General features: G+C 47.0%; 2 protein-coding genes across 2 annotated transcripts; one reads left to right on the plus strand and one right to left on the minus strand.

The window, feature by feature from the left end:
- Positions 1–7,045: 7,045 nt before the first annotated feature.
- Positions 7,046–13,788, plus strand: IGSF8 (immunoglobulin superfamily member 8). Its single transcript, XM_056551788.1, has 5 exons — positions 7,046–7,457; positions 8,781–9,236; positions 9,970–10,392; positions 11,651–12,061; positions 13,285–13,788. The coding sequence occupies exons 1-5, from the start codon at positions 7,061–7,063 to the stop codon at positions 13,404–13,406; spliced, it is 1,809 nt and encodes a 602-aa protein (XP_056407763.1). The 5' UTR covers positions 7,046–7,060; the 3' UTR covers positions 13,407–13,788.
- A 153-nt stretch (positions 13,789–13,941) lies between these two features.
- Positions 13,942–19,573, minus strand: LOC130303376 (uncharacterized). Its single transcript, XM_056551787.1, has 2 exons — positions 18,117–19,573; positions 13,942–18,026 (listed from the first exon to the last, which is right to left on the minus strand). Exon 2 carries the CDS (start codon positions 17,152–17,154, stop codon positions 13,954–13,956), a length of 3,201 nt encoding a protein of 1,066 aa, XP_056407762.1. The 5' UTR covers positions 17,155–18,026; positions 18,117–19,573; the 3' UTR covers positions 13,942–13,953.
- Between the last annotated feature and the right edge of the window lie 229 nt (positions 19,574–19,802).

The following is a 19,802-nucleotide window of genomic DNA, read 5'->3' on the forward strand; positions in this document are numbered from 1 at the left end:
GTGTCTTCTGTGCTCCGTCCATCCTCCGGGAGGGGAGATAAGGGGGGGCTCTGCAGTCAGCTGGAGGCCGCCGCCCCCTCCATACACTCAGAGCCGGTGTGAGGTATAGACTTCCATCCGCTCCTGCTCCTCACACCGACATTAAAGAAAAATAAGGGGGACGTCTGTCTGTCCGGCCCGATACAGGGCTAAATCTATAAACAATTCACCTGCCCCCAGCCCAAAACTACTTGTCCCGGGCGTCGGGCTATAGGATTTCCACATAATATATAATATATATACAGGTGAGACCCCCCCCATCATCATACATATACATCATACATACACCAGCCACTGCCCCCCACATCATACATTACATGCACACATACACTCACACCATACATATACATCATACATACACCAGCCACTGCCCCCCCACATCATACATTACATACACACATACACTCACACCATACATACACCATACATATACACACATCATACACACATACACTCACACCATACATACACCATACATATACACACATCATACATACACCAGCCACTGCCCCCCACATCATACATTACATGCACACATACACTCACACCATACATACACCATACATATACACACATCATACACACATACACTCACACCATACATATACACACATCATACATACACCCGCCGCTGCCCACCCCACATTATACATCACATACACACATACACTCGCACCATACATATACACCATACATACACCAGCCACTGCCCCCCCACATCATACATTACATACACACATACACTCGCACCATACATATACACCATACATACACCAGCCACATTACATACACATCACACATAGACAGACATCATACACACATCATACATTACATACACATCACACATAGACAGACATCATACACACATAATACATTACATACACATCACACACAGACATAATACACACATTATATATTACATACACATCACACATAGACATTATACACACATCATACATTACATACACATCACACACAGACATCATACACACATTATACATTACATACACATCACACACAGACATCATACACACATTATACATTACATACACATCACACACAGACATCATATACACATCATACATTACATACACATCACACACAGACAGACATCATACACACATTATACATTACATACACATCACACACAGACATCATACACACATTATACATTACATACACATCACACACAGACATCATACACACATTATACATTACATACACATCACACATAGACATCATACACACATTATACATTACATACACATCACACACAGACATCATACACACATACATTACATACACATCACACAGACATCATACACACATTATACATTACATACACATCACACACAGACATTATACACCCATCATACATTACATACACATCATACATTACATACACATCACACACACACAGACATCATAAACACATTATACATTACATACACATCACACACAGACATCATACACACATAATACATTACATACACATCACACACAGACATCATACACACATCATACATTACATACACATCACACACACACATCATACACACATTATACATTACATACACATCACACAGACATTATACACACATCATACATTACATACCAATCACACACAGACATCATACACACATTATACATTACATACACATCACACACAGACATCATACACACATAATACATTACATACACATCACACACAGACATAATACACACATTATATATTACATACACATCACACATAGACATTATACACACATCATACATTACATACACATCACACACACAGACATCATACACACATTATACATTACATACACATCACACACAGACATCATACACACATAATACATTACATACACATCACACACAGACATAATACACACATTATATATTACATACACATCACACATAGACATTATACACACATCATACATTACATACACATCACACACAGACATCATACACACATTATACATTACATACACATCACACACAGACATCATACACACATTATACATTACATACACATCACACACAGACATCATACACACATTATACATTACATACACATCACACACAGACAGACATCATACATTACATACACATCACACACAGACATCATACACACATCATACATTACATACACATCACACACAGACATAATACACACATTATACATTACATACACATCACACATAGACATCATACACACATCATACATTACATACACATCACACACAGACAGACATCATACATTACATACACATCACACACAGACATCATACACACATCATACATTACATACACATCACACACAGACATAATACACACATTATACATTACATACACATCACACATAGACATCATACACACATCATACATTACATACACATCACACACAGACAGACATCATACATTACATACACATCACACACAGACATCATACACACATCATACATTACATACACATCACACACAGACATAATACACACATTATACATTACATACACATCACACATAGACATCATACACACATTATACATTACATACACATCACACACAGACATCATACACACATTATACATTACATACACATCACACACAGACATTATACACACATTATACATTACATACACATCACACATACATTACATACACATCACACAGACATCATACACACATTATACATTACATACACATCACACACAGACATTATACACCCATCATACATTACATACACATCATACATTACATACACATCACACACACACAGACATCATACACACATTATACATTACATACACATCACACACAGACATCATACACACATCATACATTACATACACATCACACACAGACATCATACACACATTATACATTACATACACATCATACACACATTATACATTACATATACATCACACATAGACATCATATACACATCATACATTACATACACATCACACACAGACATTATACACACATTATACATTACATACACATCACACACAGACAGACATCATACACACATCATACATTACATACACATCACACACACACATCATATACACATCATACATTACATACACATCACACACAGACATTATACACACATTATACATTACATACACATCACACATAGACATCATACACACATCATACATTACATACACATCACACACAGACAGACATCATACATTACATACACATCACACACAGACATCATACACACATCATACATTACATACACATCACACACAGACATAATACACACATTATACATTACATACACATCACACATAGACATTATACACACATCATACATTACATACACATCACACACAGACATTATACACACATTATACATTACATACACATCACACACACACATCATACACACATTATACACACATTATATATTACATACACATCACACATAGACATTATACACACATCATACATTACATACACATCACACACACACATCATACACACATCATACATTACATACACATCACACACAGACATCATACACACATTATACATTACATACACATCACACACAGACATCATACACACATTATACATTATGCAGTGTGCGGGGGGGGGGGGGAGGATGAAGCAGTGTGCGGGGGAGGGAGCAGTGTGCGGGGGAGGGAGCTGTCTACATCCTCTCTCCCCCTGCTGTGTCTTCTGTGCTCCGTCCATCCTCCGGGAGGGGAGATAAGGGGGGGCTCTGCAGTCAGCTGGAGGCCGCCGCCCCCTCCATACACTCAGAGCCGGTGTGAGGTATAGACTTCCATCCGCTCCTGCTCCTCACACCGACATTAAAGAAAAATAAGGGGGACGTCTGTCTGTCCGGCCCGATACAGGGCTAAATCTATAAACAATTCACCTGCCCCCAGCCCAAAACTACTTGTCCCGGGCGTCGGGCTATAGGATTTCCACATAATATATAATATATATACAGGTGAGACCCCCCCCATCATCATATATCTATATATACAGTTGAGACCCCCCCATCATCATATATCTATATATACAGGTGAGACCCCCCATCATCATATATCTATATATACAGGTGAGACCCCCCCATCATCATATATCTATATATACAGGTGAGACCCCCCATCATCATATATCTATACAGGTGAGACCCCCCATCATCATATATCTATACAGGTGAGACCCCCCCCATCATCATATATCTATACAGGTGAGACCCCCCCCCATCATCATATATCTATATATACAGGTGAGACCCCCCCCCATCATCATATATCTATACAGGTGAGACCCTCCATCATCATATATCTATATATACAGGTGAGACCCCCCATCATCATATATCTATACAGGTGAGACCCCCCATCATCATATATCTATATATACAGGTGAGACCCCCTCATCATCATATATCTATATATACAGGTGAGACCCCCCATCATCATATATCTATATATACAGGTGAGACCCCCCATCATCATATATCTATACAGGTGAGACCCCCCATCATCATATATCTATATTTATATATATATATATATATATATATATATATATATATATATATATACAGGTGAGACCCCCTCATCATCATATATCTATATATACAGGTGAGACCCCCTCATCATCATATATCTATATATACAGGTGAGACCCCCTCGTCATCATATATCTATATATACAGGTGAGACCCCCTCGTCATCATATATCTATATATACAGGTGAGACCCCCTCGTCATCATATATCTATATATACAGGTGAGACCCCCTCGTCATCATATATCTATATATACAGGTGAGACCCCCTCGTCATCATATATCTATATATACAGGTGAGACCCCCTCGTCATCATATATCTATATATACAGGTGAGACCCTCCCGTCATCATATATCTATATATACAGGTGAGACCCCCCCCATCATCATATATCTATATATACAGGTGAGACCCCCTCGTCATCATATATCTATATATACAGGTGAGACCCCCTCGTCATCATATATCTATATATACAGGTGAGACCCCCTCGTCATCATATATCTATATATACAGGTGAGACCCTCCCGTCATCATATATCTATATATACAGGTGAGACCCCCCCCATCATCATATATCTATATATACAGGTGAGACCCCCCCCATCATCATATATCTATATATACAGGTGAGACCCCCCCATCATCATATATCTATATATACAGGTGAGACCCCCCCCCATCATCATATATCTATATATACAGGTGAGACCCCCCCCCATCATCATATATCTATATATACAGGTGAGACCCCCCCCATCATCATATATCTATACAGGTGAGACCCCCCATCATCATATATCTATACAGGTGAGACCCCCCATCATCATATATCTATATATACAGGTGAGACCCCCCCATCATCATATATCTATACAGGTGAGACCCCCCATCATCATATATATCTATATATACAGGTGAGACCCCCCCCATCATCATATATCTATACAGGTGAGACCCCCTCATCATCATATATCTGTATATACAGGTGAGACCCCCCCATCATCATATATCTGTATATACAGGTGAGACCCCCCCATCATCATATATCTGTATATACAGGTGAGACCCCCCATCATATATCTATAGATACAGGTGAGTCCCCCCATCATCATATATCTATATATACAGGTGAGACCCCCCATCATCATATGTCTATATATACAGGTGAGACCCCCCATCATCATATGTCTATATATACAGGTGAGACCCCCCATCATCATATGTCTATATATACAGGTGAGACCCCTCATCATATATCTATATATACAGGTGAGACCCCCCCATCATCATATATCTATATATACAGGTGAGACCCCCCATCATCATATGTCTATATATACAGGTGAGACCCCCCATCATCATATGTCTATATATACAGGTGAGACCCCTCATCATATATCTATATATACAGGTGAGACCCCCCCATCATCATATATCTATATATACAGGTGAGACCCCCCCATCATCATATATCTATATATACAGGTGAGACCCCCCCCCATTATCATATATCTATATATACAGGTGAGACCCCCCCATCATCATATATCTATATATACAGGTGAGACCCCTCATCATCATATATCTATATATACAGGTGAGACCCCCCCCCGTCATCATATATCTATATATACAGGTGAGACCCCTCATCATCATATATCTATATATACAGGTGAGACCCCCCCATCATCATATATCTATATATACAGGTGAGACCCCTCATCATCATATATCTATATATACAGGTGAGACCCCCCCCCCATCATCATATATCTATATATACAGGTGAGACCCCTCATCATCATATATCTATAAATACAGGTGAGACCCCCTCATCATCATATATCTGTATATACAGGTGAGACCCCCCCATCATCATATATCTGTATATACAGGTGAGACCCCCCCCCCATCATCATATATCTGTATATACAGGTGAGACCCCCCCCCCATCATCATATATCTGTATATACAGGTGAGACCCCCCCATTATCATATATCTGTATATACAGGTGAGACCCCCCATCATCATCATATATCTGTATATACAGGTGAGACCCCCTCATCATCATCATATATCTGTATATACAGGTGAGACCCCCCTCATCATCATCATATATCTGTATATACAGGTGAGACCCCCCTCATCATCATCATATATCTGTATATACAGGTGAGACCCCATCATCATCATATATCTGTATATACAGGTGAGACCCCATCATCATCATATATCTGTATATACAGGTGAGACCCCCTCATCATCATCATATATCTGTATATACAGGTGAGACCCCCCTCATCATCATCATATATCTGTATATACAGGTGAGACCCCCCCATCATCATATATCTGTATATACAGGTGAGACCCCATCATCATCATATATCTGTATATACAGGTGAGACCCCCTCATCATCATCATATATCTGTATATACAGGTGAGACCCCCACCCTCTGATGTTGCCCCCTCTTTTCTCAGGCCTGTGTGAATCCCGGGAGGTGAAGGTTCCGGGGGGCCCCCTGTATCGTGTTGAGGGGTCCTCAATCTCTATCCCATGTAACGTCAGTGGGTACGAGGGTCCGGCCGTTCAGAACTTTGAGTGGTTCGTGTACCTGCCCAGCGCCCCCGATATCTCCATCGCTATCGCCAGCACCAAGGACCCCGCCTTTTCTTACGCCGTGTTCGCCCCCAGGGTGAGTAGCGGAGACGTGTCCATCCATCGTGTGAGTGGAGACCGGGTGGAGCTCCGCATCAAGCGCCTGCGCAGGGAGGACGCCGGCGTCTACGAGTGTTATACGCCAACCACCGACGCCAAGTACTTCGGGAGCTACAGCGACAAGATTACCATGAAAGGTACCCGTAGTCACATGATCTCCTGCCTGCGGGGGCACATATGGTATGTAGGGGCAGCAGAGAGGGGTCACATAGGGTATGTAGGGGCAGCAGAGAGGGGGCACATAGGGTATGTAGGGGCAGCAGAGAGGGGGCACATAGGGTATGTAGGGGCAGCAGAGAGGGGGCACATAGGGTATGTAGGGGCAGCAGAGAGGGGTCACATAGGGTATGTAGGGGCAGCAGAGAGGGGGCACATAGGGTATGTAGGGGCAGCAGAGAGGGGGCACATAGGGTATGTAGGGGCAGCAGAGAGGGGGCACATAGGGTATGTAGGGGCAGCAGAGAGGGGGCACATAGGGTATGTAGGGGCAGCAGAGAGGGGGCACATAGGGTATGTAGGGGCAGCAGAGAGGGGGCACATAGGGTATGTAGGGGCAGCAGAGAGGGGGCACATAGGGTATGTAGGGGCAGCAGAGAGGGGGCACATAGGGTATGTAGGGGCAGCAGAGAGGGGGCACATAGGGTATGTAGGGGCAGCAGAGAGGGGGCACATAGGGTATGTAGGGGCAGCAGAGAGGGGGCACAGGGTATGTAGGGGCAGCAGAGAGGGGGCACATAGGGTATGTAGGGGGAGCAGAGAGGGGGCACATAGGGTATGTAGGGGGAGCAGAGAGGGGGCACATAGGGTATGTAGGGGCAGCAGAGAGGGGGCACATAGGGTATGTAGGGGCAGCAGAGAGGGGGCACATAGGGTATGTAGGGGGAGCAGAGAGGGGGCACATAGGGTATGTAGGGGGAGCAGAGAGGGGGCACATAGGGTATGAAGGGGTAGCAGAGAGGGGGCACATAGGGTATGTAGGGGGAGCAGAGAGGGGGCACATAGGGTATGTAGGGGGAGCAGAGAGGGGGCACATAGGGTATGAAGGGGTAGCAGAGAGGGGGCACATAGGGTATGAAGGGGGAGCAGAGAGGGGGCACATAGGGTATGTAGGGGGAGCAGAGAGGGGGCACATACTGTATGTAGGGGCAGCAGAGAGGGGACACAGGGTATGTAGGGGCAGCAGAGAGGGGGCACAGGGTGTGTAGGGGGAGCAGAGAGGGGGCACATAGGGTGTGTAGGAGGAGCAGAGAGGGGGCACATAGGGTGTGTAGGGGGAGCAGAGAGGGGGCACATAGGGTGTGTAGGGGCAGCAGAGAGGGGGCACATAGGGTGTGTAGGGGCAGCAGAGAGGGGGCACATAGGGTGTGTAGGGGCAGCAGAGAGGGGGCACATAGGGTATGTAGGGGCAGCAGAGAGGGGGTGGCTGAGCTGTGGATCACATGTTCTCCCTCTTTTTGCAGTTATTCCGGACACCCTGCAGGTTTCCTCTAAGACTATGAATAAGGGGCGCCTGTCCTCCCCGCCACCACTGCAGCTCAATCTGGTGGAGGGCCAAGAGCTGCACCTCTCCTGTTCTGCGCAGACGGAGTCTCCCCAGCATACCCACCTGTCCGTGTGGTTTGGAATCGGTGCCCCCGGAGCTTCAGTTGGTCGGGAGACTCTGCAGAACATCATATCTGTCCAGTGGGACTTCAGGGTGGAGCTGACTGACTACCATGAGCGCTACCTCAACCAGGAGATCCGCGTGGAGAAGGCCGACAACTCCACCTACAAGATGGTGATCGCCCGCCTGCAGGCACAGGACGCTGGCACTTACCATTGTACCGCAGCACAGTGGATCCAGGACCCCGACGGCGGCTGGCAGAAGATCACCGAGAAGAGATCCGTGCTCGCCCAGGTGTCAGTGCAGACAGTAGGTGAGCACCATGTCCACAGACTCGTGACCAGCCAGGACACACTCTTCCCTCGCACACTCGGGTCTCACACCTTGTCACTTCTCTGTCCAAACTCTCTGCTCTCGCGCGCTCAGGTCTCTGCTCTCGCGCGCTCAGGTCTCTGCTCTCGCGCGCTCAGGTCTCTGCTCTCGCGCGCTCAGGTCTCTGCTCTCGCGCGCTCAGGTCTCTGGTCTCGCACCTTGTCACTTCTCTGTCCAAACTCTGCTCTCGCGCGCTCAGGTCTCTGCTCTCGCGCGCTCAGGTCTCTGCTCTCGCGCACCCAGGTCTCTGCTCTCGCGCGCTCAGGTCTCTTCTCTTGCATGCTCAGTTCTTGGCTCTCACACTCAGTTCTGACACCTTGTCACTTCTTTGTCCAGACTCTCAGCTTTCGCACTCTCAGGTCCGCCTCTCGCACGCTCTATTCTCACACCTTGATACTTCTCTTTCCAGACTCTTGGCTCTCGCACGCTCAGGTCTCGGCTCTCGCACGCTCAGGTCTCGGCTCTCGCACGCTCAGGTCTCGGCTCTCGCACGCTCAGGTCTCGACTCTCGCACGCTCAGTACTTGGCTCTCTCGCACACTCAGTTCTCACACCTTGTCACTTCTTTGTCCAGACTCTCAGCTCTCGCTCACTCAGGTCCGCGTCTCAGCTCTTGCACACTCAGGTCTGCCTCTGGCACACTCTGTTCTCACACCTTGATACTTCTCTGTCCAGACTCTCAGCTGAAGGTGGCGTCCAGTCCCCGGGAGCTCCACGTCCAGTCTGGAGACATAGTAGAGATGTTCTGCAATGTTTCCATGTTGGTGCCCCCTCCCCCGGACGTGGTCTTCTCTGTGGAGTGGTGGGTGACTTCGTCCTCGGACTCTCCTGGACAGCTGGTGTCCTCCATGACTGCAGACGGAGTGGTGCATCTGGGGGAGCAGTACATGGGACGAGACATGGGAGTCAGACACATCTCTCTGGAGAAGATCTCCCCCTCCCCAGGATCCTTCCGTCTCAGGATTTACTCTGCTCAACCCAGTGATATCGGATCCTACAGCTGTCAGGTCAGAGCGTTTGTGACCTACCCTGGAAGTAGACTGCAAGAGGTGTCCCGAAAGATGTCCCCGAGCCTAGGAGTGCTCATGAGACCGCAAGGTGAGTTAGAGGACAACCTCACCTGCATATTGTCTAGTGGCGACACTGAAACCGCTCTTATAGTATAGACTCCATAGTGTGACCTCTCTTACAGTATAGACTCCATAGTGTGACCTCTCTTACAGTATAGACTCCATAGTGTGACCCCTCTTACAGTATAGACTCCATAGTGTGACCTCTCTTACAGTATAGACCCCATAGTGTGATCGCTCTTACAGTATAGACTCCATAGTGTGACCGCTCTTACAGTATAGACTCCATAGTGTGACCTCTCTTACAGTATAGACTCCATAGTGTGACCTCTCTTACAGTATAGACTCCATAGTGTGACCGCTCTCTTACAGTATAGACTCCATAGTGTGACCTCTCTTACAGTATAGACTCCATAGTGTGACCGCTCTTACAGTATAGACTCCATAGTGTGACCTCTCTTACAGTATAGACTCCATAGTGTGACCGCTCTCTTACAGTATAGACTCCATAGTGTGATCTCTCTTACAGTATAGACTCCATAGTGTGACCTCTCTTACAGTATAGACTCCATAGTGTGACCGCTCTTACAGTATAGACTCCATAGTGTGACCTCTCTTACAGTATAGACTCCATAGTGTGACCTCTCTTACAGTATAGACTCCATAGTGTGACCGCTCTTACAGTATAGACTCCATAGTGTGACCCCCCTTACAGTATAGACTCCATAGTGTGACCCCCCTTACAGTATAGACTCCATACTGTGACCTCTTACGGTATAGACTCCATACTGTGACCTCTTACGGTATAGACTCCATAGTGTGACCTCTCTTACAGTATAGACTCCATAGTGTGACCTCTCTTACAGTATAGACTCCATAGTGTGACCTCTCTTACAGTATAGACTCCATAGTGTGACCGCTCTTACAGTATAGACTCCATAGTGTGACCGCTCTTACAGTATAGACTCCATAGTGTGACCGCTCTTACAGTATAGACTCCATAGTGTGACCTCTCTTACAGTATAGACTCCATAGTGTGACCTCTCTTACAGTATAGACTCCATAGTGTGACCTCTCTTACAGTATAGACCCCATAGTGTGACCTCTCTTACAGTATAGACTCCATAGTGTGACCTCTCTTACAGTATAGACTCCATAGTGTGACCTCTCTTACAGTATAGACTCCATAGTGTGACCTCTCTTACAGTAGACTCCATAGTGTGACCGCTCTTACAGTATAGACTCTATAGTGTGATTGGTGTAATCTTTTGCTCCACCCTCTGCAGACGTTGTACTGAACGCCTTGGTTGTTCTGGACTCCACCTCCATCTATCATGGTGACACGGCCATCCTCCTCTGTAACATCACTGTGGATTCCCCGGTGCCATCTCTTTTTGCTGCAGTCAGCTGGTGGGTGGAGCTGTCAGGGGAGGAGCCAGATGAGAGTTCGTGGAGACTGTTGGCATCAGTGACCCGTCAGGGTGTGTCTGAGTCTGGGACCCGCGTGTCTGGTGGAGAGATGAGCGCAGACAAGGTGGGCGTGGAGTGCTATCGTCTGCGTCTATACAATGTCCGCTCTGAAGACGAGGGCTCCTATCACTGTGCGGTTACCGCTTGGGTCCAGTACCCTGACTACAGCTGGTACAACGCCGCCTCTGCCAAATCCAACACTATCAGACTCTTCCCGTACGCCCGAGGTATGTATGAGTCAGAATGGGCAGTGATTGGGTGTGTGGAAAATTAAATGGATTAAATTCCTCCCCTTGTTGTGTAAGTTAACATAGATGATGTTTGTTTATTGTGGTTTCCTGACCCCTCCTCTCTCCCGGTGTTTGCTCCTCCCCTTGTGTCAGGTGACATCGGTTATGTTAGTTTATAGTGGTTTCCTGACCTTTCCCCCTCTCCTGGTGTTTGCTCCTCCCCTTGTTGTGTCAGGTGACATCGGTTATGTTAGTTTATAGTGGTTTCCTGACCCCTCCCCCTCTCCCGGTGTTTGCTCCTCCCCTTGTTGTGTCAGGTGATATAGGTGATGCTAGTATATTGTGGTGTCCTGACCCCTCCCGGTGTTTGCTCCTCTCCTTGTTGTGTCAGGTGACATCGGTTATGTTAGTTTATAGTGGTTTCCTGACCCCTCCCCCTCTCCCGGTGTTTGCTCCTCCCCTTGTTGTGTCAGGTGATATAGGTGATGCTAGTATATTGTGGTGTCCTGACCCCTCCCGGTGTTTGCTCCTCTCCTTGTTGTGTCAGGTGACATCGGTTATGTTAGTTTATAGTGGTTTCCTGACCCCTCCCCCTCTCCCGGTGTTTGCTCCTCCCCTTGTTGTGTCAGGTGACATAGGTGATGCTAATTTATTGTGGTGTCCTGACCCCTCCTGGTGTTTGCTCCTCCCCTTGTTGTGTCAGGTGATATAGGTGATGCTAGTATATTGTGGTGTCCTGACCCCTCCTGGTGTTTGCTCCTCCCCTTGTTGTGTCAGGTGATATAGGTGATGCTAGTATATTGTGGTGTCCTGACCCCTCCCGGTGTTTGCTCCTCTCCTTGTTGTGTCAGGTGACATCAGTTATGTTAGTTTATAGTGGTTTCCTGACCCCTCTCCCGGTGTTTGCTCCTCCCCTTGTTGTGTCAGGTGACATAGGTGATGCTAATTTATTGTTGTTTCAGGTGACATCGGTTATGTTAGTTTATAGTGGTTTCCTGACCCCTCCCCCTCTCCCGGTGTTTGCTCCTCCCCTTGTTGTGTCAGGTGATATAGGTGATGCTAGTATATTGTGGTGTCCTGACCCCTCCCGGTGTTTGCTCCTCTCCTTGTTGTGTCAGGTGACATCGGTGATTTTAGTTTATAGTGGTTTCCTGACCCCTCCTCCTCTCCTGGTATTTGCTCCTCCCCTTGACAGGCGCCATCTTTTGGTTCTCTTTCAGCCCGTGACCTGCTCCTGATCCCGATGATTGGCGGTTTTGCCAGCGCTCTAGTCGTCGGCATCACTATCTTGTCTACAGTCACCTGCTGCTACATCCGACATCTGCGCAGCCGGAAGAGGTGAAGGGGCGGAGCACGATATGTCTTTGTCTTATATGGAGCATAATGGATGCCGCGGTGGCTGCCCTGCTGTTTATTCTCCGTGTGTGCAGTGACTTTATTGTTAACACTTTGATTTATGCGGCTCCACGGGACGGGCTGCCCCACAGTGACCGCCACGTGACAGCCCATGGCCCTGCACTGATGATGGCATCCGTGTGAAGCTCCTCGGCCTTAGGGCATGAACTCATTATTGTAGGCGGAGCTTATTCATCATCTGCTCCTGTTGCTGCATGTGATTGGTGGCAGTGAAGGAGTGATGAGCACTTCTGCTAATTAATGAGATTGGATCGCCAGGACCCCGGGTCCCATGTAGCCATACAATAAAATGTGAATTATCTGGTCTATGTAGGATTGCACTGTCACAATGGATAGGAAGGGGTCATAGGTGACTATAGGCAGCAGTGGGAGGAGTTATGGAGAGAAAGTGGGAGGAGTCTTGAGATGAGTAGAATATTATAGCTGGCTTTCTCATTACCCTCCTTTTCGTATATCATATATGGTCATCGTATTCAACTATGGGGGGAGAGAGTATACACTCCACACCCCCCCCCCCCCCGATATGGAAAGAGTATACACTGCCTGGACCACATCCAACACCTAGAACAGAGATTGTGAGCCCGGACCTCATCTCCATCACTAGAGCAGAGATTGTGAGCCCGGACCTCATCTCCATCACTAGAGCAGAGATTGTGAGCCCGGACATAATCTCCATCACTAGAGCAGAGATTGTGAGCCCGGACCTCATCTCCATCACTAGAGCAGAGATTGCGAGCCCGGACCTCATCTCCATCACTAGAGCAGAGATTGCGAGCCCGGACATCATCTCCCTCACTAAAGCAGAGTTTGTGAGCCCGGACCTCATCTCCATCACTAAAGCAGAGATTGTGAGCCCGGACCTCATCTCCATCACTAGAGCAGAGATTGCGAGCCCGGACCTCATCTCCATCACTAGAGCAGAGATTGCGAGCCCGGACCTCATCTCCATCACTAGAGCAGAGATTGTGAGCCCGGACATCATCTCCATCACTAGAGCAGAGATAGTGAGCCCGGACCTCATCTCCATCACTAGAGCAAAGATTGTGAGCCCAGACCTCATCTCCATCACTAGAGCAGATATTTTGAGCCCGGACCTCATCTCCATCACTAGAGCAGAGATTGTGAACCCGAACCTCATCTCCATCACTAGAGCAGAGATTGTGAGCCCGGACATCATCTCCATCACTAGAGCAGAGATTGCGAGCCCTGACCTCATCTCCATCACTAGAGCAGAGATTGCGAGCCCGGACATCATCTCCCTCACTAAAGCAGAGATTGCGAGCCCAGACCTCATCTCCATCACTAGAGCAGAGATTTTGAGCCCGGACCTCATCTCCATCACTAGAGCAGAGATTGTGAGTCCAGATATCATCTCCCTCACTAAAGCAGAGATTGTGAGCCCGGACGTCATCTCCATCACTAGAGCAGAGATTGTGAGCCCGGACGTCATCTCCATCACTAGAGCAGAGATTGTGAGCCCGGACGTCATCTCCATCACTAGAGCAGAGATTGTGAGACCGGACGTCATCTCCATCACTAGAGCAGAGATTGTGAGCCCAGACCTCATCTCCATCACTAGAGCAGAGATTGTGAACCCGAACCTCATCTCCATCACTAGAGCAGAGATTGTGAACCCGAACCTCATCTCCATCACTAGAGCAGAGATAGTGAGCACGGACATCATCTCCATCACTAGAGCAGAGATTGTGAGCCCGGACCTCATCTCCATCACTAGAGCAGAGATTGTGAGCCCGCACCTCATCTCCATCACTAGAGCAGAGATTGTGAGCCCGGACCTCATCTCCGTCACTAGAGCAGAGATTGTGAACCCGAACCTCATCTCCATCACACAGAGCAGAGATTGCGAGCCCGGACATCATCTCCCTCACTAAAGCAGAGATTGTGAGCCCGGACGTCATCTCCATCACTAGAGCAGAGATTGTGAGCCCGGACGTCATCTCCATCACTAGAGCAGAGATTGTGAGCCCGGACGTCATCTCCATCACTAGAGCAGAGATTGTGAACCCGAACCTCATCTCCATCACTAGAGCAGAGATAGTGAGCCCGGACATCATCTCCATTACTAGAGCAAAGATTGTGAGCCCGGACCTAATCTCCATCACTAGAGCAAAGATTGTGAGCCCGGACCTCATCTCCATCACTAGAGCAAAGATTGTGAGCCCGGACCTCATCTCCGTCACTAGAGCAGAGATTGTGAGCCCAGATATCATATCCATCGCTAGAGCAGAGATTGTGAGCCCGTACCCCATCTCCATCACTAGAGCAGAGATTGTGAGCCCGGACGTAATCTCCATCACTAGAGCAGAGATTGTGAGCCCGGACCTCATCTCCATCACTAGAGCAGAGATTGTGAGACCGGACCCCATCTCCATCACTAGAGCAGAGATTGTGAGCCCGGACGTCATCTCCATCACTAGAGCAGAGATTGTGAACCCGGACCCCATCTCCATCACTAGAGCAGAGATTGTGAGCCCGGACCCCATCTCCATCACTAGAGCAGAGATTGTGAGCCCGGACCCCATCTCCATCACTAGAGCAGAGATAGTGAGCCCGGACATCATCTCCATTACTAGAGCAGAAATTGTGAGCCCGGACCTCTTCTCCATCACTAGAGCAGAGATTGTGAGCCCAGACGTCATCTCCATCATTAAAGCAGAGTTTGTGAGCCCGGACCTCATCTCCATCACTAGAGCAGAGATTGTGAACCCGGACCTCATCTCCATCACTAGAGCAGAGATTGTGAACCCGGACCCCATCTCCATCACTAGAGCAGAGATTGTGAGCCCGGACGTCATCTCCATCACTAGAGCAGAGTTTGGGAGCCCGGACCTCATCTCCATCACTAGAGCAGAGATTGTGAGCCCGGACCTCATCTCCATCACTAGAGCAGAGATTGTGAGCCCGGACCTCATCTCCATCACTAGAGCAGAGATTTCGAGCCAGGACATCATCTCCCTCACTAAAGCAGAGATTGCGAGCCCAGACCTCATCTCCATCACTAGACAGAGATTGTGAACCCGGACCCCATCTCCATCACTAGAGCAGAGATTGTGAGCCTGGACGTCATCTCCATCACTAGAGCAGAGATTGCGAGCCCGGACGTCATCTCCATCACTAGAGCAGAGATTGTGAGCCTGGACGTCATCTCCATCACTAGAGCAGAGATTGTGAGCCCGGACCTCATCTCCATCACTAGAGCAGAGATTGTGAGCCCGGACCTCATCTCCATCACTAGAGCAGAGATTGTGAGCCCAGATATCCTCTCCATCACTAGAGCAGAGATTGTGAGCCCGGACGTCATCTCCATCACTAGAGCAGAGATTGTGAGCCCGGATCTCATCTCCATCACTAGAGCAGAGATTGTGAGCCCAGATCTCCATCACTAGAGCAGAGATTGTGAGCCCGGACGTCATCTCCATCACTAGAGCAGAGATTGTGAGCCCGGACCTCATCTCCATCACTAGAGCAGAGATTGTGAGCCTGGACCTCATCTCCATCACTAGAGCAGAGATTGTGAGCCCGGACCTCATCTCCATCACTAGAGCAGAGATTGTGAGCCCGGACGTCATCTCCATCACTAGAGCAGAGATTGTGAGCCCGGACGTCATCTCCATCACTAGAGCAGAGATTGTGAGCCCGGATGTCATCTCCATCACTAGAGCAGAGATTGTATGGGGAGGGCTCACTTATGCTGTATGCAGTTTACCAGAGGAGGCCAAACAAACACCCACACCTAAGGTGAAAAAACTAGCAATTAAAGCGATAAAAGATTTTTGGTGCTCAAGGGTATATGGATATCAAGGTCAAGTATACAGATAAATATATGTGAAAAACACCATACCATTAGGGACTGGATGAATAATAACAGTTTATTATACTGCAATATTAACAAATAAAATTAGGTAGTGTAATCACAGGGCCCTTGTGACACACCCCTAATAGATATAAATTATAAATATAAAATATAAAAATAGTATACAATATTATATCCATGTAAAAAGATCTATTAATTGCTGCCTGTAATATTGCTATTTGTATTGCTGTATGTCCTTAATAGCAAACTGGGATCTGTAGTCCTCCCATAAAGTCTAACACATGGCTTGGAAATGGTAAATCCTTAATTGTAGTTAGAAGGTCTGCCGGGACTTATAGTTGGTGTCCTACGTTATTCTCAGTTCCTTATACCAGTAACAGTGTTCAGCATTCCTTACTGATATACATCCAAATGACGGCAGCCCTGTAAGTGCTCAGCTATAGTCAGTTAATGCTCGTAGCAAACTTCTCCAGATTATATTGCAGTTGTGCCCGTATTAGATTAGATCTTACCCACTCGCTGGTGGATTCGTGGTGGCTGGCGCGACGTACCTCATTTCCCCACTGCCAGGATCACAATGAAGTCTTTCTGACGGTGTTGTCTCTTGCGTGCAAGAATTAGTGCACAGTGAGTGTGGAATACTTTGTTAGATGAGGTATACTGCGAACATCCGCCGCTTACCTGGTTATGATCGCGGACTGCGCCGCTTACCTGGTTATGATCGCGGACTGCGCCGCTTACCTGGTTATGATCGCGGACTGCGCCGCTTACCTGGTTATAATCGCGGACTGCGCCGCTTACCTGGTTATGATCGCGGACTGCGCCTCTTGGCAACTGTTAGATTGTGGATTGCACCACTCAAGTGTGATGGGCAGCAGGAGATAGAGGATGGGACAGCTGTAAGTAGCGTCCCCCCCCTTTCCTCCAGGTGGTGAGTACGTGACGTTTGCGGAGCCTCTGCTTCCAGTTGGCAGTCTGGTGTTTGAATCTCCCACAAAAATCTTCTTCAGAGCGGCTGCTCACGTTGCCGAGGCCTCGCTGATGATGAGCCTGGTTTGAGGGTGCAGGCACGGCATCCCTGGCAGCTCCGCTGGCTGTCTTATCGGGGGATGCTATGTCTCCCTCTGCTTATAAGGTAATATAGGGCAGGTATGGTGCGGTCTGGCTCTGTCCGCAGCGGTAGTGGGGTTCAGCAGGTGAGCTAAATTGGTGCTGGGGGTGGCGCGGCCTCAGCATCTCGAGCAGCCCCCTAACTGCCTCATGGTGGCATGCGAACCACCCGCACAGGTACAATTGTCTGTGCCCTAGGGACAGGTTGCGGCAGCTGCCCAGTTCTCTGCACGGCCACTCGTTAGGCGGTCCTGTCAGCTTGTCTGCTATCGTTAATCTATAGTAAAGTACAATGCTCTGCAGAGGGTTGTTTCGATATAACGTTTGCTGTGTACAGTGTGGTGCAATGCTCTGCAGAGGGTCGTTTCAATATATCATTTACTGAGTACAGTGTGCTCTTGTTACAATATAACATACTGTAGAACAGTATAGTGCAATGCTTTCCAGATGGTCTCATTACAATATAGTATACATGATATACAGTTGTGGTGCAATGCTCTGCAGATGGTCTTGTTACAATATAACATATACTATATACAGTTTAGTGCAATGCTCTGCAGATGGTCTGGTTTCAATATAACATACTATATAAAGTATAGTGCAATGCTCTGCAGAGGTTCGTTGCAATTTAGCATGTACTGTGTGTGCTGGTGCAATGCTCTGCAGAGTGTCTAGTTACAATATAGCATATACTGTATACTGTAGGGTGCAATGCTCTGTAGAGATATAACATGCTACATCTAATAAAATCATAGAATACACAGTGTAAACAGTTAATATTGCTTACAGGGGCATATAGTCATTAATCCTATACAGTGCACAAGGTCAGTAATCCTATACAGTGCACAAGGTCAGTAATCCCATACAGTGCACAAGGTCAGTAATCCCATACAGTGCACAAGGTCAGTAATCCCATACAGTGCACAAGGTCAGTAATCCCATACAGTGCACAAGGTCAGTAATCCCATACAGTGCACAAGGTCAGTAATCCTATACAGTGCATCTGGTTATATACGGTTATATTCAGGACATATGGTCGTAGTATACGGTAGATATGATTAGTAAATATACAGTGCAGTCGTCTTAGTATACAGTCAGTATATACGGTTATATTCAGGACATATGGTGGTAGTATGCGGTACATACGATTAGTATATATACAGTGCAGTCGTCTTAGTATACAGTCAGTATATACGGGTATATTCAGGACATATGGTGGTAGTATACAGTACATACGATTAGTATATATACAGTGCAGTCGTCTTAGTATACAGTCAGTATATACGGGTATATTCAGGACATATGGTGGTAGTATACGGTACATACCATTAGTATATATACAGTGCAGTCGTCTTAGTATACAGTCAGTATATACGG

The sequence above is a fragment of the Hyla sarda genome, unplaced genomic scaffold, assembly GCF_029499605.1.
Source record: "Hyla sarda isolate aHylSar1 unplaced genomic scaffold, aHylSar1.hap1 scaffold_1221, whole genome shotgun sequence".
Taxonomy (NCBI): domain Eukaryota; kingdom Metazoa; phylum Chordata; class Amphibia; order Anura; family Hylidae; genus Hyla; species Hyla sarda.